Consider the following 21,893-nt stretch of genomic DNA (forward strand, 5'->3'; position numbering starts at 1 on the left):
AGTGACACCAACCACTCTCCTCGGGCTAAAAAATTCCTGCCACAAATTCAGTATCCTCATCATCCTTCTGGGAAAGTCTTCAAAGTCTGACATTTCACACTGTTCTTGCTGCTTCTTTCAAGTCAAGGTGTCACAAGGACACTCTGGGCAGGGCAGCCAGCCTGAAGCTAATTGCTTGACAGTAAGTAGTCTTGGAATTTCTTGTTGGATTGTTCATTTCCTTGTTGCTACTCAACTTTTTCTCCTGAAGTTATTTGAATCTGCCGCAAAATTACATGTCCTTGGAATTGATCAAACCAAAGAAACCAGCATCATACTGTGAACCAATCCATGCTCTTTAATGGGAGTCTGAGATTCATTCCTGTAGTTGAATATTTAGTTGGGTGTGGTTACACACAAGTGAAATTCAGTTCTGGGCAGGAAGGTTGTTAATATGATTTCAGCACGGGGTACAAAGCAAGACCCTGTCTCAACAGAATCAAAACATCAGTCTAGGAATATTGGTGAGTAGTATACATAAATAAATAAACTAAGTAAATAAATGTTGTATAAAGATTATGTTAATCTATACTGAAATATTAACAACTAAATATAAAAATACAGTATAAAGGACAAACATGAAACCCTGTGCTGCAGAACTACAGCTAAGGGAGACTCTAAGACCAGCCTCAGACACAGAGAGACTTGAGCTTCCTGGGTTACATGAAACCTCACCTCCAAGTAAATACACACCAGCCAAGCAAGTTTAAAGCTGGGATTTCCTCATTCTCTTTCTCATTTCCCACTCCGCCCTCCCCAGGAGTCATCTGTGGAATGGCTTTGTGCTTCTAGAACAGCACTATCCAGTGCTAGTACAATGAGAGCTATATAAGCAGTTTTAATTTTATTTTTCTTTTCTTGGATTTTTTTAAAATTTACGTTTCAGATATTATCCCGGTTTCCTGTCCATAACCCCCTATCCCATCCCCCCTCCCCCTTCTTCTATGAAAAATATGGAAGGCTTCATGAATTTGCGTGTCATCCTTGCGCTGAGGCAACTCTAATCTTCTCTGTATCGTTCCAATTTTAGTATATGTGTCACTGAAGCGAGCACTTCATTGTCTACTATCAATATTGAAAAGAAAAAGGTGACAGGGCCTGAGAGATGGCTCAGCAGTTAGACATAGTTGCTGCTCAATGATGAGGGCCAGACTGAGCTTCCCAGCACCCACATAGAAGACACCACCCAAGAAAACCCAAATCCAGCCCTGAATCGAGGGGAGGATGCAGGGGAATTGCTGTGGTTTCATGGCTTCCAGTTTCCTGAAAAAAAGAAGCTAAGGTCCAGGTTCAGGGAGAGATCCTGACTCTAAGAGAAATAGAAGAGAACTCTGGACATCCTCCTCTGGCCTGCATGTACGTGACCCACACCAGCACAAACACACACTTACATATGCACACAGAAATGAAAATAAGAAAAAATGAAAAGCTCCACTTAACATGTGTTAGTATACTGCTGAGTCTTCTCAAATACTCAAATGATACATCAATATAAGGGCCAAAGCCAAAGATATGGCTCTGTGGTTAGGTAGAGTACTTCCTGCCCTTCCAGAGGACCTAGGTCAGGTTCTTAGCACCCACAAGAGCTCATATCATGGATCTCTAGTTCCAGAAGATCCAAGGCCCTCTTTGGGTGTCTGTAGGCTCATCCATTATATATGAACACGCACACACACGCACACACACGCACACACACACACACACACACACACACACACACACACACACATTTGTGTGACCGACTACTCATTCCCAGAGTAGTGATTTGCAAAATACAACATATATTTTGTACAGGAGCTCCTGGAAGTGACAGTTCATTGCCTAGAGACTCTGGGACATCTTAATTTGTATGGAGACGTTTTTTCCTAAGATGATTATAAGGGGCTATAGCTCACTTTTAGAGTACTTGGCAGGCATACATGAAGTCCTGGGTTGAATCCTCAGTGCAGAGGAACCCCAGGTTATGGTACCCTTGAACCTAGCACAAATACAGAGAGGAGGGCCAGAAGTTCAAGGGCTGCTCCACTATAAAAGAGTTTAAGGTCAGTCTGCACTTCAGACTGAGACCCTGTCTCAAAATGAAACAGGATACTCAAACAACCATGACAACATCCCATGTCAAAATCGAGATGATTCTCTTGACTCCATTGGGAAAGCCTAATGTTAGTAAATCTTCTAGTCCCCTCTATCTTCCCCCCAATAGATGTAGAGACAGCATTTTCATATTCAATGAGATGAGCTGGGCTGAGGTGGTGCAAGTCTTTAATCCCTGCACAGGGGGTGTGTGTGGGGGAGTGGGGAATCTGGGGGGGGGGGGGGAGCAGGAGGATCTCTGAGTCTGAGATCAGCCTGATCTACACAGAGAGTTGCAGGACAGCCAGAGCTACACAGACTGTCTCAAAACAAAACAAAACAAGTCACACTCAATGAGATGACGATGAACAAGCAGAAGCCTTTGCTCAAATCTCTGTCCTCAGTATTTTAGACAGTGTACAAGGTTGGTTGGTTTGTTTCTTTATTTATTCGGATTGCGAGGGTGAGGATACCCTCCAAACTCACATTTCCTTCTGGAAACCCTCTTACTTGAACAGCATAGCACCCTCTAGTTGCCAGTCGGGAAAGTAGCCACATTGTTCTCTGTCTTACACAACACCCAGACTCCGGGAGCCTCTGTGGACAATTTAGTAGTAACTGAAATGTGCACTGGGGTTTAGAGATGCTTGAGTTTAGCTTTTTGAAAGATCTCATATTACCACGCACTCTTCACCAGCCTAGAACTCTCTCACTGCTGCTGCTGCCAGACAACACAGAGATCTGCTTGTTTCTGCTCCCCAGCAAATTAAATGTAGGATTAAAGGGCTGGAGAGATGGCTCAATGGTTAAGCACACTGACTGCTCTTCCAGAGGTCCTGAGTTCAAATCCCAGCAACCACATGGTGGCTCACAACCATCTGTAAAGAGATCCGATGCCCTCTTCTGGTGTATCTGAAGACAGCTACAGTGTATAAATCTTTAAAAAAAAAATGTAGGATTAAAGATGTACACCCCACCTCAGGTTCTCCTCAAACTTTTGGAAGCTGTGAACTACATTATTTCTTTCAACTCCTCCATTCTAAGTATGGGCCGCTAGTAAACATTGATTAGAAAGATGTTAGTTGATGGCATCCAGGAAGTATAACAAGAGCTCTTGCTCCAGGAACTCCTGGTTTCTAAATGTATGCTCCTTCCTGGAGTGCAGTTAATTCTCCTGAAAATCTAGACGGTTGGTCCAGGTGTCAAAGTTTCTTCACTCTCCAGCCATCTCAAAAGCCAATGTGGTCCCCAGGCCTGGAGTCACACCTCAAGTGAGGAATTTTGCAGCTTGGGGACAAAGCCCAAGGCACACAGAGGGGTGCTCCCACTTACTTAGGCTCTCCTGTAGCCTGTTTATATCAGTGAGCAGATGCTATCTAGTGGATGGATTGAAGAACAGGAGAGACTCAATTTTCGAACAACTCAAGTGAAGGTGTGGCCATAGATAAGGATGAAATTCTGGAGAGCTGAGTCTTTATCCATCAGCAGCGCTGGAAGAATCCAGCAGCAGAGGATTAGGAGAGACTACCAAGAAGCAGTGCTCTCTCCTAACTGGTATGTACCGTCTTCTGCAGGCTCCTGCTGGAGAGAGGCAATGAGGATAGTGCTCCTTGGAGGTTCTGTACCATGTGGCTTTGTAATTGGGATGATGTGGGATTCTATGTGGGACATTAGGACAACGATGAGTCGCTAGACATTATGGCAACTTAAGATCCAATAGAGTTCTTTGGATTCTTGGGTGGTAGATCTTCGTTTATAATAATGGAATTCCATAGATGAGCTATTAAAACCTTAAGTAAAGTTAACATGAGAAATAAGAAAATAGAAAAATAGTCTGGTACTCATAGATGAAGCCCTACACTTTGGGTCTGTATCTGTAGGTAATATGTAATATTATATAACAATATGGAAATGGGGCCAAGGAGGTGAGGGCACAGGTACAATTGCAGTCTTATCCGTTGACTTCCAAGGTTTGCAGATTAAATGATACCTGTAAGAAACGATTTGTATAGGGTGTAAAGTGGAACCATAGGGCATCTATGGGATGGATGGTTCAGTGATGATGAGTCAAGAAGGTGGCAGGTGTACCTGAGGCAGTGACAGTTTGTGTCCTGTCCTCAGTAGAACCTGAAAGGAACAGAATGGTTGGTGCTATGTGTTTTCAAGTATTTTTTCTTTTGTTTTTGTTAGTTTGGTTGTTTTTTGTTTGTTTGTTTTTGTTTTGAGACAGGGTTTCTGTGTGTAAAAGAGTCCTGGCTGTCCCAGACTTGCTTTGTAGACAGGACTTACAGAGATCTGCCTGTTCTGCTTCCCAACTGGTGGGATTAAAGATGTGTACCACCATGCCTGGCCTAGAGTGCCAAGTAGTTTTATCTAAGGCCGATATTCATGTGGGCTTTAGATTTCTAAAATTTGTCTGTTAATTAAGAAACAAATTTTACGCTTTCTTATGCAGAAAATTCTGAGTGTTTGGTCAACAGTTTGCCCAACAGGGCTCTGATCTCTTCCAAGTGCAGAGGCTTTAGTGTGAGTAGTGTGGAGTACCAGGCCAATGCTGAGGTCATTAAAAGCATCCTCATGACAGCCATTGTCAGCCTCAAGAGACTAGAAAAGGCTTACCCCTTCTTCTCTGACAGGAAGTCATGCAATCTTCTGATCAGAGGTGGAGTTAATAAGATTTTAGGCAGGCTTACTTGTATTTCATGGCTTAGCAATTAAGAAGCAAAAGTTGAAACCTAGAAGTTGTAATCTGCAGACATGTAACATTCTCCATAAACAGATTTAAGAGCAGCTGGCCTAGGAGGACCTCTGTGAGGATTAGATGTCTGTGAGTAAATAGTTCAGCGTCTTCCTTACAGCAGAGTCTCAAAAAAGCTGAGCAAACATTAGAGCTATTATACTGAGGAGGAAACCTAGGTGTGGAAGGTCTGCACCTAGTGCTTTTGTAGGTGTCTCTAACATCCCTCTGGATGATGTGGCCCCACTAATCGTGTGTGTCAGCATGAGTGACACTTTACACCCTCACTCAGTGCATCTTGCTGGTAATGAGCTTAGATGAGGCTTAGCGATGAACCATTGTGGTCACTGAGCAGAAAGAGCTGTGTCCGCCAGAGGGCAAGTGCATTTTTGCCATCAGAAGACTGGGCTTTGCTTAGGGTTCTACTGAGGGAACACACTCTAATGCCTGCCTTCAGTTTTCTGTCTGTTTGGTGCTTTATTTGTACCAAAACCAGGAGGAACATTGATGGTTATATGTGGGGAAGGACTGGGAAAGAGAAGGGTGTTTTGGAAGACAACTTTCCTTGTAAATAGCAAATAGCCCTCTACCACTGGGACGTTATAGAGCCCTGGAAGAGACCTTTGAATGCAGGCTTTCTTGAGCCAGTAGAATAGGACCATGTGATTCCCATCATTAGGGATCAAAGATAAGTTACCTTCTGAGAACTAAGACAGGACCATGTGCTGAGTGCTGTAGCCGACAAGAGTATTGTCTCATTTTTCTCCAGGTCAGTGCCACGATGCTCCCTCAAATCTTCATTTCAGCATTCGTACTCCTTCTCCCAGGTAAGCGAGGGGGTGAACTGAAGCTGCCGTGGAGACTGCACGGGATGCAGACATAGCGCACTCCTTGGGTTTTGTTGACTGTGAGTTGCATAGAGAGATGAGAACCAGGACAAAATGGGAGCTCTGAAAGAATCATTTCCTTGTATGTATTTCAAAATCGATAGCCAAATTGTCAAACCACAAGAGTGTGTGAGGGCGAGTCCATGAGCCTCCATGTGATAGACTAGTAAGGCACAAGTACATATGTGTGCATGTGATAGAAGAGTAAGGGGTGAGTATGTGTTATTTCTTATCACACGTTTCTATAATTTTATTATAATATGATGTATTATATCTGTGATTCTGAAAAGGTATTAGGTAACCATGAAGTAATGTGTGTCCCAGTATGAAATATACACTCATACCCTGAGGACTGTGCTTACTGGTTAGTCAAACTCACAGTGCCTTGTTTCGTTCTTAATTGGTTGGTTGGTTTATTTCCTGCACTGGGGATCCATCCCAGGGGCTGGCAGGGGGTAGGGCTGAATCCTTGAGCCACAGCCTCAGGCCTCAGAGTTCCTCTAAAGACAACTTAGAAGCAATTGACAGTAGAGGTTTTCTTCCTCCGTCCAAGAAGACTCATATTTACATTTTTGTTTTGGTTTTAGAAGTTGCATGATTTAGTTCTGGACTGAATAGTCTGATCCTGTGACCTTCTTGTGACCTTCTTGTGTCACTGGAATGTCATCCACTTACAAGAAGGGATCACTGGATTTTTCGTTTTGAGGACTGATCCAAAAACCTCACTCCTCCCAGTGGTGTTATAAAACCCTTTCTGTAAACTGACATTGAAGTTACTAACCTTCTGTTTTGAAGCCATAATGCTGTAAATAAAAACCTTCCTCTGATCTTTATAGCAAGAGATAGGTAAGGAATTAGTGACTAGCACCAAAGGGAAGAGGGAAAGTGTGGTTTGGGATAGAGTCTCCTGAACTGAGGCTAGTCTTGAATCCTCTAGTTTCCCAAGGCTGGCTTTGAACCCTTAACCTTTTCTGCCTCCACCTCCCAAGTTCTAGGTTTGCCGGTACCCAGCAACGCACAGCCCCTATGACAGCAGTTTTAAGTTTTTAAAACTTAAACTTGAAGCATCATTTGTGTTTCCTTGTCCCACTTAGCTAAGAGCAGAATTAGTCTGGCCCAAGGAAGAGCTAGCCAGTTGGTAATCTGACCTCAAGTGGTCAGACTTGAACACATATACAGATATACAGTAACGTTCCACAGATGGGGCAGGCAGCATTGATGTATTTCAGGATACATACATGTATGGATATGTATATAGCACCTATTAATGAATGAAAGAGGCCATGCATTTGGAAGGGAGCAAAGAGGGCAGACTGCATGCGTTTCTAGAGATGATAGGAAAGGGGGACGTGAAGTAATCACAATCTGACCTGACCAAGTAGAATAAAAACTTTAAAAAGTGGGGCTGGAGAGATGGCTCAGTGGTTAAGAGCACCGGCTGCTCTTCCAGAGGTCCTGAGTTCAAATCCCAGCAACCACGTGGTGGCTCACAACCATCTGTAATGGGATCCGATGTCCTCTTCTGGTGTGTCTGAAGACAGCTACAGTGTACTCATATACATAAAATAAATAAGTCTTTTAAAAAAAAAACAGCACCGGGGTTGGGGATTTAGCTCAGTGGTAGAGCGCTTGCCTAGCAAGCGCAAGGCCCTGGGTTCGATGCCCAGCTCCGGAAAAAACAACAACAACAACAACAACAACAACAACAACAACAACAAAAAAAAAACAGCTACAGTGTACTCATATAAATAAAAAAATAAAAATAAAAATCTTTAAAAAGGGGCTGGGGATTTAGCTCAGTGGTAGAGCGCTTACCTAGGAAGCGCAAGGCCCTGGGTTCGGTCCCCAGCTCCGAAAAAAAGAACCCAAAAAAAAAATCTTTAAAAAAATAAATAAAAAAAAACTTTAAAAAGTTAACTTAGGGGCTGGAGAAATGGCTCAGTGGTTAAGAGCACTGACTGCTCTTCCAAAGGTCCTAAGTTCAATTCCCAGCAACCACGTGGTGGCTCACAAACCTCTGTAATGGGATTCTGATGCCCTCTTCCGGTTTGTCTGAGGGCAGCTACAGTGTACTCATACAAGAAATAAATAATTCTTTGTTGAAAAAGAGTTAACTTAGAGATGGTCTTAGCGGTGCACGCTTGTAATTCCACCTCTCAGACATCTGAGGCAGGAGGATAGCACCTGTAGGAGAGCTAGAGCAAGACCCTGAGCTAGAGCAAGACCCTGATTAAGAAACAAACCTACAGGTCAGGCATAGTGGTGCCATTAGCTCCAGCATTCTGGAGGTAGACGCAGGAGGAACTTTATGAGTTCTAGACTAGCCTAGTTTATATAGTGGGTTCTAGGCCTGCCAGGACTACAGAGTGAGCCCTGTCTCAAAAAGGAAAAAGAAGGAAAACAAACAAGGGGGCGGGGTTTGATGCCTGCAGGCTTGCGTGCGCACTGGGGGTGGAGGTGGGGAGGAAGCTGGCGGGGGTGGGGATTCACAGGTGAATATCATACAGTACAGTGTTGTTTATCCACAAGCCTATTCGTTGCATAATCATACCAAAGATGAATCTGCAAACATAAAAATGTTTATAATGAAATATTAGGCTATCAAGACTCTACAAAGAACAAAAGAATGAACAGAAGGACTGGAGCTGGGACACAATGGCACAGCACATGGCTCCCATGTGTCAGGCTCCAAGTTTAATCCTCAATTGAAACAAAGGGGAAAAGCGGAAAAGAAATGCAAAAGTAAAAATAGAACCTGGGGAAAGTGTTGAGAGCTTCTGTTTCCTCTTCTTCACCGCAGTTGCTTCAGGATCATTCCCGGAAGTATATGGAATGGGGGGTGAGCCTGTGACGCTGCCATGTTCTTATCCTGAATCTCGTGCACTCTCATTCGTGTGCTGGGGCCGAGGCGAATGTGCTTCTGATACGTGTGGACAAACACTTGTCTGGACTGATGGAAACCGAATCAACTATCGGACAAGCAGTCGCTACCAGATCAACGCGCAGCTTCTTCAAGGAAATGCATCCTTGACCATCGATTACGCCTATGTGAGTGACAGCGGTCTCTACTGCTGCCGAGTGGAAATGAAGGGATGGGATGGTGTGCAGACACTGACCACCTCACTGCAGGTTCAACCAGGTAAGCTCGCCTTGCTTCTTTGCTTATTTCTTGCAAGTGAACCGGATCCACTGTTCACTAATACTTTGTTCTTCTCCCCTAACAAGGAAACAATGGCCCTTATAAATATGCTTGTGGTTTAACGTTTGCTTTTTATTACTTTTAATGACATAATCTCATGTATCTCAGGCTGACCTCTGATAGCCGTGTCCTCCCGGTTATCCTGCCTCTAACTTTCTAGTACTGAGAACACATGAAAGTCCCTTCACACCCAGACTCAAATGCTCCTGTGGAGACACAAATACCTTTTATGTGCTTGAATGAAGCTAAAAATCATCCCTAATATAAGACCATGAGCTAAGTCAGCGTCCATGTCTTAATTGTATGTGGGCTAGCCTTGCTGGCCCATGAAACTGAATTCAATTTTCCGACCGTAAACACAGCAGGGAGCATTATTTAAGCTGAAGTGACTTGAATTAAAGACTGTGTTCTGTTTCTGAGTTAATGTCTTACAACATTAAATCCCTGTTCTCAACACTGTAAAACTGTGACAGATCTACCCTGAGAAGCAGGCTATGCAGGGTGCGGCTGCGCAGACGAGCTGCCTTCCGCAGTGGTCAGCTGACCTTCTGAGCGCAGGGCACAGGTGTAGGTGGGGCGTTCCACTCCCTGCCTGCCTGCCTTGGGCTTTAAAAATAGTCCTCGAATTATATCACAAGATTATCCTTTTACATACAAAAATGTTCACATGGAAATGTGTTTCTCTCCCAACCTCTGTTCAGTGCTTACTAGTGAAGAGTTCACAAAAGTCTCAGTTCTAAGATAAAATTCAGCTTTTTTGTTTTGTTGTTGTTGTTGTTGTTGTTTTTTTTAATGTGGACATCCTGATTTTCTTTCTGCTTTTAATTAAAATTTGAATCATGCGTATGTACTGTCTTCATATGCTACTTCCTAATCTCCGTTACTGATGCCTTACACTGATTGTAGAAGCCAATAGTAACCTGTCTTTTTAAATTCAGATCATTATTTTGTAGTTGTTTAGCCCTATACTTTGCTATTTAAGTGATAGATGTGATGACAGCTACGACTATCACGGTGCCTGAGCTCTGGAGGTGGTCACAGGTAGCTGCTATGACTTGGGAACGTCTGTGTTTATGTGAGTCTTCTACAAACTACACGCACACACTGAGGAGGGGAAGGGGGAGAGGGAGGGGGAAGGGGAAAGAGAGAGAGAGAGAGGGAGAGGGAGAGAGAGGGGGAGAAAGAGAGGGAGGGAGGGGGAGGGGGAGAGAGAGGGAGGGGAGGGGGAGGGGGAGAGAGAAAAAGAGAGAGAGAGAGAGAGAGAGAGAGAGAGAGATTGATTGATTGATTGATTGATTGATTTCTGCTAGGACTGGCCTGGAACAAATTTGCTGGCTCTGTACCAGAAACAGCATGTGACATACTCACAACTTCTCACTATCCCTAGCATAGAGCTAGCTGGGTAGGTTGGCAGAGTTCAGCAGCACCTTACTTCATAAAGGAAAGACAAGCCACTGCTATAGTTTTAGAAAGAGGAGATAGAATGCGAATGAGAATGAAGATGGTAGGGCCCAGCATTTGCAGGTAGAATCGGAGTCCCAGGGCTCCATGCTTCTGTGGTGCTGGTGCTTGTACACACAACCCATCTTAGTTCATTTGGGTTGTGGTAAGAAAATACCTTAGAGCAGACTTTTTTAAAAAATGAATGAACAAAACATAGTGCTCACAATTCTAAAGGCTGGGAATACCAATATCAAAGTACAGGCTCATGAGTGTCTGTCTGATGAGGGCTCCTGTTGGCGGTACCCTCAGGTTTCTCATGTAAAGGGAGGAGCAAGCCAGTCCCTTTAGCCCATTTTATACAGAATCTACTCACACTCATGAGTGCTATCTCTCTCACTAATGACCTTCTAGATGCCTCCAGCTCTCAGTCTACTGCACTGAGGATTAAACATTAACAAGGGAAATTATGGAGACACAAACATTCAGATCCGAGCACATCCTCAGATGGACTTTTTGTTTGATTGGTTTTGGTCTTTTTTGATTTTTGGGTTTTTTTTTGTTTGTTTTGGGGTTTCTTTTGGGGGGTTTGTTGTTATCACTAACTGGGGAAATGCTAAGTATGAGACATGTGGCTTCAGATTCAGCTATTAGACACTAGCATGTACACCTTCTGACAGGTTATTGGACGCGCCTCACTGTGTGGAGAGTGTTAATATTATCTGTGACGTGAGTTGGACAGCATCTCTCCCCTTCCTCGTGGTTCCTTCCATGACACAACAGAAATAACATCACTAAAGCCGATACTCTCCGCCATAGTGTTGAGTCTTACGTGTGCATGTCTAAGTGCTTAGGCACAGGACCTTGACTATGAACCTTGCTTTTTTAATGGACATGGTCAGCTTTGAATTCAGATTTCCTCCTGACTCACCATCTCACTTATGGAAAATCACAATTATTTGTGGAAGGTCTTGTTATTTCAGGTCCCAAGTTACAAACAGAGCCTAGACTGTAGATACCACCTAAGCTTAGCCATTGCCTACACCTCCTTGGAAGTGCTCCCAGAGTGAGTAAATTTTAAGTGTAGAATCATGAAAATTGAGGAGGACTATGAGTCATCCAACATTATTCATGCTGGGGCACCAGTAGTTAGGGACTTCCACAGACCTATAGTATTTCCCTTCATTGGAATGGTACAGTGTGCATAGGCTACCCAACAGACATGCCTGTCATTTGTTAAAATTAGAAAGAAATGTATGGACATTTTACGTCTTTTTTTCTTTTTTTTTTCTTTTGTAAAAGGCAGTTAAGGGATTTGTCACAATACAAAGTACCAGTATGTTGCAGATACTCATCCGAAATAGATATTGGTATCTAAGCCATTCTCAAATAGAAAGAATAAAAGAATACATAAAAGAATATAATTTCTGTTACAAAGTAAGTATTTCAGAAACAGCCTGATATGTGAATGGAATTCAACAACTCCCCTGCCACATGAAATCCTGGTTCTCACATCATGGGAGACACATTGGCTTGTGGGTGATATGACAGGCGATTCCTAAAGCAGTTCTGATCCAAGGCGAGCAAGGTTCAGTGAACTATTGGGTGAAAACACACACCGGGCGCTGTAGACATCATGGCAACTCCACTCCTACTGAGCAGAGTCATCATCATCTTTGGATGTGGGTGTGACCTTCGTGCACTTACCACCCTCAGCTCATGTTGAAGTCAGGTGGCCCTTTAAATTGCTCCACAATTAACTTTTTTAGTTCCCCTAAATTTGTAGATAAACAGGGGCGTGTGTGTGCATTTTCCCATATAAACAACAAGGGTGAGGGTCCATTTCCATGAGACCAGGACAGAAAGGGTAAGATGCAAAAGTTCCTAAGGAAATTTAGTAAATTTTCAAGCAGTTAGCAGGATGCTCTGAGCATCTAGAGTATTTGACCATGGTGTTTAACTTATAAGCCATTAAAGGAGGCCTGTAAATGTTTTTTAGAGTCTGTAGTGAAAATCTAAATCCTTCTCGCTGAGTGGAATGGTACTGCACTGTAACATCTTAAGATCTTCCTTGGAATATTCACAGTGTGAGGGCCCCTCTCCCTTTCATTTGTTTACCGTCAGAGAAGCAAGTCACCTCTAAAAACTTTGTGTACAAACTGAGTTCAGAGACTTTTGTCTCAAGCAAAGAAAGTTTAAAAAGAAGAAAAGAAAAAGAGGCGGGAGTAGTGAATGTTTGTATCCCTTAATCTTAGGATCCTGGAAGCTGAAACAAAGGACCGCAAGTTTGAGACTACAGCATGGACTGCACTCATAGTGAGACATTGTATCAAAAAACAAAAGACACCTATGAACCTGTAGTATAAAATTTAAAAGAAGAAAAATCCTCTGACACTTTAAAAGGGAGTTTACATTTAAGATAGGTCAATTTGTTAGAGATGTTTAATTATATGGTATTTTACAAAGCAGTGAAGGGAGTAGAAAAGGAAGAGAGGGAGGAAGGGAGAGACAGAGGGTGAGTGGGGACCAGGAGGGACAGAGGGTGGGTGGTGAGGGGGAGGGACAGAAAGACATAAGAGAGAACTTTTTAAAAATTTAATTGCATTTTTTAAATTTATATTTTAAATGTTACCCCATTTCCTGGTTTCTCCTCCAGAAACCTGTTATCCCATCCCCCCACCCTGCTTCTATGTGGGTAGTCCCTCACTCATCCACCCACTCCCTCCCACCTTCCCGCCCTGACATTCCCCTACACTTGGACATCCAGCCTTGATAGGATCAAAGGCCTCTCCTCCCACTGATGCCTGACAAGGCCATCCTCTGCTACATAAGGGGATAGAGCCATAGGTCCATTCCTGTGTTCTCTTGGGATGGTGGTTCCATCCCTGGGAGCTCTGGAGAGTCTGGTTGGTTGATATTGTGTTCAACCAACTTCTTAGGGGGTTGCAAACCCCTTCAGCTACTTCAGAACTTTTCTTTTTTTATGGTCAAATGACGATGCCTGCGTCGTCACGACATTGAGAACCGGGCGAAGGCCTGCGAGATTTAAGAAGAAACACATACATGGGTCACCTGTTTTCAGAGAGTGCCACCAAGGCTTTACTGAGATTTCCTTAGATACCTGAGGCAAAAGCCGTGGAAAAACAACAAAGCAGGTGAAAATCCCCAACCAGGAAAACAGGAGAACAGGAAAAATCTGTGTCATGGAAAGTCCCAGGCCCAAATCAGGGGCGTAAACAATTTCTTAATAACAACAATTTAAAGGCTTGGCGAGGGAGAAGGGTGCCATGGAAACCCCAGGGCCCAAATCAGGGCCGAGAGCAGCTGCCATGGGTGTAAGCAACTTCTTGCTATAACTGGGGGGGGGGGGAGGGAGAAGGGAAACACCCCAAGATGGGGGTCCAATAGTCAAAATTTGGGGATGGGGTAAGAGAATAAGCTAATTTATGACAAAGATTTTCACTCCATGGAAGACTTCATTTATCATTAGTGACAAGAAGTCTAAAATCAGCAGGGTAGATTCAAGGACACCAAAAACCTAATCACAATACAATATAAAGCCTGTTCTGATAAAGATGCCCACCTACTTAAAGTTTCCACCCACTGACTCCTCTCTAGAGAGCCCACTGGTGATGTTTTCACCTTGTTACCTTACCTTAGGACAACATGGTAAGATGATCGCAGACAAGTTAGATTCTTCAGGGTTTTTCTAGACTTGTTCTACCCTGAGCTTGAGAAAAATCTAAGAGACTCTAGATTCAGGAGTGCTTTCCCAGGTCCTGTCTCTACAAATACAAATAGGTTTTCACTGTCTCTTGGTTCCTGGGAGAAACAACCTTTATTTTAGTATGTGTAAAGAACACAGAGGAAGCAAAATTTGAAGTAAGAAAAGAATCCGATAGGAATTTTTGAGGGCTATGTGGCTGTGGAAAGAGCAACTCTGGACTGGGGGGTAGATGATCCCGTTTAGCATTTGCAAGGACTTAGGTTCTTGGGTTTGGTCTCTGGCAGTACACCAGCCAAAACAACAACAGCAAACAACAACAACCAAACAAAAACACCTTAGGGCAAATTGGAGATGTTCATATTAGGCCAAATGGCCTTATGCTTTTAGAACAAATAATGCTAAGCACACCATATGTAATTATTGATATTATTTGTTTCATTGGCTTGTTCAACTCACTTGATGCCTCTTCAATTTGCTGCTACTCTCTAGGAAGCAATTCGACCAGGACTAAAGGCCTTGCTATTGGTCTCTCCATTTTCGTGCTGCTTCTAGTTCTTGTGAGCTCATTAGTTGTGGCAAGTAAGTAATTTTAAGATGGTTCCCAACGGTAGGAATAGGTCTGGGGTCTCCTTGATAAATGACCACAAATCCAAAAAATGTTTGCAAAGCAAAATGTTTTACTTCTATAGGAGGTCAGAATGCCACTTTATATCCACTGAGCAAGCAGACCCAGTGGAGGTCCTACAGGGTTCTGTGCCTCCCTCTGACTGCTCTGAGTCCTTGTGCTCCTATGGGGCTAAACAATGTAACTCCCGCACAGTTTCGAGGGAGAGTGGTATCCGGGCATGGATACTGATGGTTGGAAATGCTGAGCCTGCAGTTTCTCTCACTCAGTAGTGTCCTTACACATTTCATGAAGTTGGCACATCCTCTGTCTCCAGCCCTTTGAGAGAAGGCAGTACATTTCATGTGTATCTCCCAGACCAAGTAACTGGAGTAAGAATTCTCAGCCACTCTTGACTGCCTTCAAGAAACTCCCACTTGCTAAGGGGTTTAAGTTATCCATGTTTCTTAATCCCAGACATGGTTTATAACCCTTCCTAAATTCCAGCCTATGTGTGCGTACCTGCTAAGCACTGAGGTGGTTTCTTACACTTTGGAAAAGCTCGGTGGTCTTGGTTGTGAGCCACTCGTGTGGGAGTTAGGTATCCAGCAGGAGCTCTCTGGAAGAGCAACACGTGCTCTTCACCCACGAGTCAGGCCCACCCACAGCCATTTTTAAACGTTATTTCTTCCGCTTTCTGAGATTATAATTATGACATTTCCTCCTTCCCCCTTTTTTCACTCCAAACTCTCCTATAAATCGCTCCTTGTTTTGTTTTTTAGAATTCATCACTTCTTTTTTTTTTTAAGATTTATTTATTTATTTTATATATGTGAGTACACTGTAGCTGTCTTCAGATACACCAGAAGAGGGCATCAGATCTTATTACAGATGGTTGTGAGCCACCATATGGTTGCTGGGATTTGAACTCAGGACCTCTGGGAGAGCAGTCAGTGCTCTTAACCACTGAGTCATCTCTCCAGCCCATCACTTCTTTTTTTACGTAAATTGTTCCGTGCATGTATGTACATGTACATGCACAGGTATTCCTAAATACAAACTTTTCAACTTATTTATTGTTCTGTGTTTGCGTGTTTCCTATCTTTAAGACCCAGCGCAGAAATTCATTACCGACTTGTTTCATCTGACTGGGCGCAAAGTGGGGAATCAGTGCATGCTTGTCAGATTTCAGTATGTTTCCCTTTCGTATTTAGAAATCACTTATCCGGGGGCTGGAGAGATGGCTCAGTGGTTAAGAGCACCGACTGCTCTTCCCGAGGTCCTGAGTTCAAATCCCAGCAACCACATGGTGGCTCACAACCATCTGTAATGAGATCTGATGCCCTCTTCTGGTGTCTGAAGACAGCTACAGTGTACATATATAAATAAAATAAATACTCAGCTCCAAAATAAATAAATAAATAAATAATGAATAAATAAATAAATCACTTATCCGTGATGATTAGTCAAACTGGTTCTGTTTGCAAGTTCCTGTAATTCCAGGAATCAGGCTGCTGAGGCACAAGGGTCACAGCTCGTGGGTATCCTGAACTATAATAGTAAGATCGCATCTAAAAGAGGGAAATGCAAATTGCAAAAACTGATACAAATGTATTTCCTTTCTCAGGCCAGAGCTGTTTATTCTTTTCTGAGGGAAGGTAGTTACTGGGAATCTAAAGGCCTGTGGCAGGAGGTGGAGGGTGAGGAGTAGGTGGTGGCTGGTCCCTGATGGAAGGACCATTAGTAGGGCCTTGTGACTCAGGTTGCTTGGAAAGTCCACGTTTAGATTGTTCTCCAGCAGCCAATTTACAAATCTAGACTTCATTCATTTCTTTCAGTAAGAGACAGTGCCAATGCCTTTCTAGTGAGCTAGGAATGCTCTGTGGGTGATGCACCGAGCTGTGAGCGAAGGAATACTTCCTGTACAGTGCAGGGGGCAACTTCCCAAAGCCACCAGGAACAGTTGAATTAAAGCCAAAAGCAAGATCCTTGATCAGAAGAAGAAAGCACCTTGCATGTTTTTAATGACGTTTTCAATTTCTGCCTCCTCTCATCCATATTTAGATTACATATTTATGAAAAAGAGGCCAGGATCTCAAAGGTAAGCTGGCATGGATTGTGTCAATCGATTCTGAACTTTGTGTCTTGTTGATTTTCTTTCTTTCTTTCTTTCTTTCTCTCCTCCCCTTCTCCCCTTCTCTTGTTGTCTCATCTTCCTCTTCTTCCTCTTTCCCTCCTGTTGATGTCTCCTCCTCCTTCTCTTCCTCTTCTAGGCAGGAAGATCATGCCTGGTGTCTATTGCTCACCTTGAATTCCAAACTGTAGTTTCTCACACCCCTTTCTAGTTACCACACCCTCCAGTGACGTGTCAGTAATCTGATACCCCAACCATTCTGTCTCGACACTGCCAGCTTGTAACAAGTGCTGAAAGGTAGCTTTTGCTTTGTAAAGCTAAATCGAATGAGTTGGCTTGGTTTTCTTTTTATCAGTTTTACTTAACGGTTTCTTAATTGAAAGACTATTGAATTGCAAGATTATGAAAACGGTGGATGTCTGCATCACTACATTCTTGCACAGCAACCATGTTTCCTAGGACCCATGCCATAGGGCTCACAGCTCCAGCTCTAGGAGAATAGCAGACATCTATGTGCACCTGTATTCATGTGCACACACACACACACACACACACACACACACAGAGACACAGACACAGACACACACACACACCTCAAAATAAATCTTAAAAAAAACAAACAACTAGGGACACATGCACATGCATAATTCGAGCAAAACATACACACAAAATAATAAATAAATTTCTAAAAATTGAAAAATCAGAAGGCATCTGAGTTAAAAGACAGATCCTTTTAGGAGCTTTCTGACAAGCACCATGGGAATGATAGGGGGTTGTGCCAGGCTGTGTGAGTAAGCCCCAAGTAGAGTTAGTCTGTTTTCATCTCTGATTTGCTCCTCTGTGAGTTCTAGAAATTCAGTGGATGGCAGCCAGTGCACAGATACCAACAGCTCTCTCCCAAGATGTGCCTCATTACCTCAAATGCACAATGTTTTTGTGCCTGTGTCATATTTAAGTGACTACCTTACAGGTTGTCTTTTTGAAACTGTGTCATAGACCACCAGTCCTTTGAAAAGGCACTGCTTGGGGTTGGGGATTTAGCTCAGTGGTAGAGCGCTTGCCTAGCAAACACAAGGCCCTGGGTTCGGTCCTCAGCTCTGGAAAAAAAAAAAAAGAAAAAACAAAAAGGCACTGCTTTCTTACCTGGCTTTCTACTGCACGCTTAGTGTTAGAGGATGTAGATGCTATGTGCTATGTGGATTTATTTTCTTTCTTTCTTTCTTTCTTTCTTTCTTTCTTTCTTTCTTTCTTTCTTTTGTTATGTGGATTTCAAAACCATTGTTTCTTTCAAGAAAAAAATTATATATTATTGTTGTAGATGGTAATTTGTGTGTGTATTTATGTGTGCACATGTATATATGTGCCTGCATGCATGCATGTGTGTGTATGTATGTGTGTGTATTTGTGTGTGCACATGTACATGTGTGCATGTAAGCATGCACGTGTGTGTGTGTGCATGTAAGCATGCACATGTGTGTGTGTGTGTGTGTGTGTGTGTTTGTGCTGTACACACATGGCATGGCATGCATCTGGCTCCAGAGTTCTCAGTCAGGTCAACAGACATTTCTAACCCTTTCTAAAGCACCATGGTCCATAGCTGTAAACACGTGAATATTCTAGTTCTTATCTTAGTCCCAAAATGTGTAACTTGATTAGGTAACTCAGTATGATGTTAGATAGCTACCTTTTTTGAAATCCCATTTTTTTGTGTTCCATTACATGTATATCCTGTGGGATGCCAATATGAACTGGCATTTTAAAAGTAATTCTTCATCAAGCTATGCTTATTAAACAAACTTTTTATGACCTAATACCTGGGCCCTGGGTGGTAGTGTTCACTGTTATGGTTTTTTTGTGAATGGTGCTTCTGGAGTTCTGAGTATATATCAGAAATGAAAGTCATGCTTAGACCTGAAAGGTGACCTCATACTGCGTTCTTCACCATCTCTCTCTCCCTCTGCAGCTTGGTAGCCTTTTGTGTTTCTAAGATCAGAACTTTACTAAATAAAGAGGCTGCGTGACCACGAGCCCAAGACAACGGACGTCTACAATATTGAAGACGATCTTCATGTCAGCGTTTAAGTTTCAGGAGAAGACAGCTACGGCATATCACCAGGCTGGACACCCCTTAAGTGCCTGGACTATTTTCTGTGTCAGTTCACCTTGAGTTCCCACTTTGCAGCGGCAGTGGAGAGGCTGCCCCTCTAGCTGTCTCTTTGCATATCCACTGCTGACATGATGCTGTCTCTCCACACTACCGATCCTTCCTTCAAACACGAATGCTTGAACATTTTGGGCGTCCTTTAGGCCCCATAATTCTTTTGTCTGCGAAAAGCAATTATTGGTAATATCTATCTTAGTTACTAAAACCATCCAGCAAAGAGGAATAGGATTTTAAAGTAAAACTAAAATAAAACAAATGTGGATTTAATTAAGGAGGATGAGATTTAATTTAGATTTGATTCATGATTCTGCTTTGTTTATGTAATTAGTGGATGCCATACAGGAAGAGCTCCCTGGAGATGGCCCACTGTCTGCTCAGCTGCAATGGGACTAGTCTGGTGAGGCATGGCCACAAAGACTTCGTCCCAGGATTGCTTCTTGTTACTGATGCGCTTTCTCAAATTTGTCACTGCCATACTCCTCATTTATTTATTTTTTTTTTCGGTTCTTTTTTTCGGAGCTGGGGACCGAACCCAGGGCCTTGCGCTTCCTAGGCAAGCGCTCTACCACTGAGCTAAATCCCCAACCCCCATACTCCTCATTTATGTGGCTTCATGTAAGTGGACACCAAGAGACCCTCACTGCCTATAGCCTTCTGTGAATACTTTCTGGGTGACAGCCCACCCTATTGGGCATATTTCCTAGAGACCAACAAGAAGATGACTTGTCATGAATTAATGACAAATAATTTAATGACTTTACAGGATTCGTGATTTGATTCAGATAATTTTAGGAAGAAAATTTGAGGAGATGATTTTAGCTGTTTTGCCAAGAAGATGTAATAAAGGTAGAATAAAGAATAGCATAAGACTCCCTCCTCATAGAATAGTAAGTAAAAATCAACATAATAGGGAATTGCATAAATTGCACTAAGAAAAGAAATAGGTTTGAGACAAATTTGTGATCAAGGATAAACACTCAATCTAGGTCAGATCCAAGCATGAGGCCATGGGTGTTCACTATGATAATGAACTTATAGAATGAAACACTGCTTTGAATTTTCTATAGACATCCTCCTGTAATTCCCTTTTTGTGTAACGTTTTATCTGTGATGTAATTTTATAAAGTATTTTTGTCTAAGAAAGTATAAAAAGCCTGAGAGAAAAAAATAAAGTGTAGCTATTGGAGCTTGGCTCCATCCACCAAATATGTGTATGTCTGTCCAAATTATGTATGTACATACATATGTAGGTATATTTGTTTGTATGAAAGTATGCATGTACACTTGTGAAATTGATGAAACAGGAAGATAGGCTTGGGCTATGTGTGTGTGTGTGTGTGTGTGTGTGTGTGTAGGTCTGTGGATGTGACACACACACACACATACACACACACACTCTCTCTCTCTTTCCCTCTGTCCTTCCTTCCTTCCTTCCTTTCTTTCTTTCTTTCTTTCTTTCTTTCTTTCTTTCTTTCTTTCTTTCCTCTGTATAACTGGAAAAAGTCATCAGCTTTTGGTTGCAGGAGAGAGAGAGAGAGAGAGAGAGAGAGAGAGAGAGAGAGAGAGAGAGAGAGAGAGAGAAATTGCCAGAAGCCATCAGCTTTGTGCCCCTAAAACAGTGAGAGAAAGTTAAAGGTCAAAGGTGATCAGTCTTTACCCTTTGTCCAACATCGTGTCCCACCTCAATACCTGACTCTGTCTGGGTTGGCCCCCAGAATTTATCATAACCCAAAATGTCCCTTTTCCTTACCTTCTCTAAGGATCTCTGGTCATGGGAGATATAAGTTTTAATTTCCTTCATAGATGAACAAAAGAGAGTCTACTATTGTAGGTATGAATACTTTCTTATGGCTCATGAAATATGACATGTTATTATGTAGTTAATCATAGGATAAAGAGAGGTGTTTCATGTCAGGAGAGGTTACCATGGTGAGTGTGGAACAGACAACCAGGGAAGAAAATAATGGACCAAGGGATTCAGTTAGTGCTGGTTCCACTACACGTCTGTCTTGGTGCTCACTGCTTCTATCCTCACCCACTGAGCTCTAAGCAGGAAGGAGTCAATGAAGAAATGGAAGGGGAAAGAAAGGCGAGAGAGCAGGGCACAGACTTCTCTTCTACCTGAGAGAAGTCCTATTGCAGGTATGGCAGTGTTTGTGACTGTCGTGGGTTTACTTCAGACTTCTAAATTTCTAATTGTCTTCGGGCCATGTTTATATTTATTTCAGAAAGACATGGCATCTTTGTCACAGTGAATAAGTTTGTCACAATCAATACAACATTTTGTTTTGCTAAGAGTTAACAAAGGCTATTGTGCTGATATCTTGATTACAGTTTGGTTGTTGAGAAGAGCAGGTTGGCTAGAGGGTAATAATTTCTGTTTCAGTCTGAATGATCCCTGACACCAGATCAGAGTCATTCAGCCTGTGGTAGCCAAAGAGAGCAGGGTGGCTGGATCTTGGTCCACATTCCCAGTGCTGTTCTATAGAGTTCTAGGAAATGTATATTTGTCTTGTTGATTCTTTTGGGTTGCAGGAGCGGTCAGATAGTAGAAAGTTGCATCCTGGGTTTGCCAAATGCTGCTCTAAAAGTGTATTGTGTTTAAACTACAGCGTTTTTTTTTTCTTAAATCTGCAGCAGTTACACATCAAATCAGGGTTTTAGCAGTGACATCCCTGATTTGTCGATAGTCTCTATAAAGAGTGTCAAGATCAGCCTGAGTTCTACAGCGGTGAGGCCACTAGATGGGGCCATCCTCTCCCATATTCTCCTTCCTGTTTCCTTTCTCATTCCTGCCTGGTGGCTGCAGGACTCTGAGGCTCCTTCTTCAGGCTTCTTTTTTTATTTATTAATTAATTCATTTATTTTGTATATGTATACACTGTAGCT

General features: G+C 42.7%; 1 protein-coding gene and 1 non-coding gene across 2 annotated transcripts; one reads left to right on the plus strand and one right to left on the minus strand.

Moving 5' to 3' along the window:
* Positions 1 to 986: 986 nt before the first annotated feature.
* LOC120095353 (U6 spliceosomal RNA) lies at positions 987 to 1,093 on the minus strand. Its single transcript, XR_015632527.1, has one exon. It is a non-coding gene; the product is annotated as a U6 spliceosomal RNA (small nuclear RNA).
* A 4,531-nt stretch (positions 1,094 to 5,624) lies between these two features.
* Havcr1l2 (hepatitis A virus cellular receptor 1 like 2) lies at positions 5,625 to 20,207 on the plus strand. The gene is made up of 5 exons (XM_087574938.1): positions 5,625 to 5,676; positions 8,537 to 8,875; positions 14,592 to 14,681; positions 16,771 to 16,807; positions 18,804 to 20,207. The coding sequence occupies exons 1-5, from the start codon at positions 5,631 to 5,633 to the stop codon at positions 18,859 to 18,861; spliced, it is 570 nt and encodes a 189-aa protein (XP_087431064.1). The 5' UTR covers positions 5,625 to 5,630; the 3' UTR covers positions 18,862 to 20,207.
* The last annotated feature ends 1,686 nt before the right edge of the window (positions 20,208 to 21,893 follow it).

Source organism: Rattus norvegicus, chromosome 10 (assembly GCF_021556685.1).
Source record: "Rattus norvegicus strain SHRSP/BbbUtx chromosome 10, alternate assembly SHRSP_T2T, whole genome shotgun sequence".
NCBI lineage: Eukaryota > Metazoa > Chordata > Mammalia > Rodentia > Muridae > Rattus > Rattus norvegicus.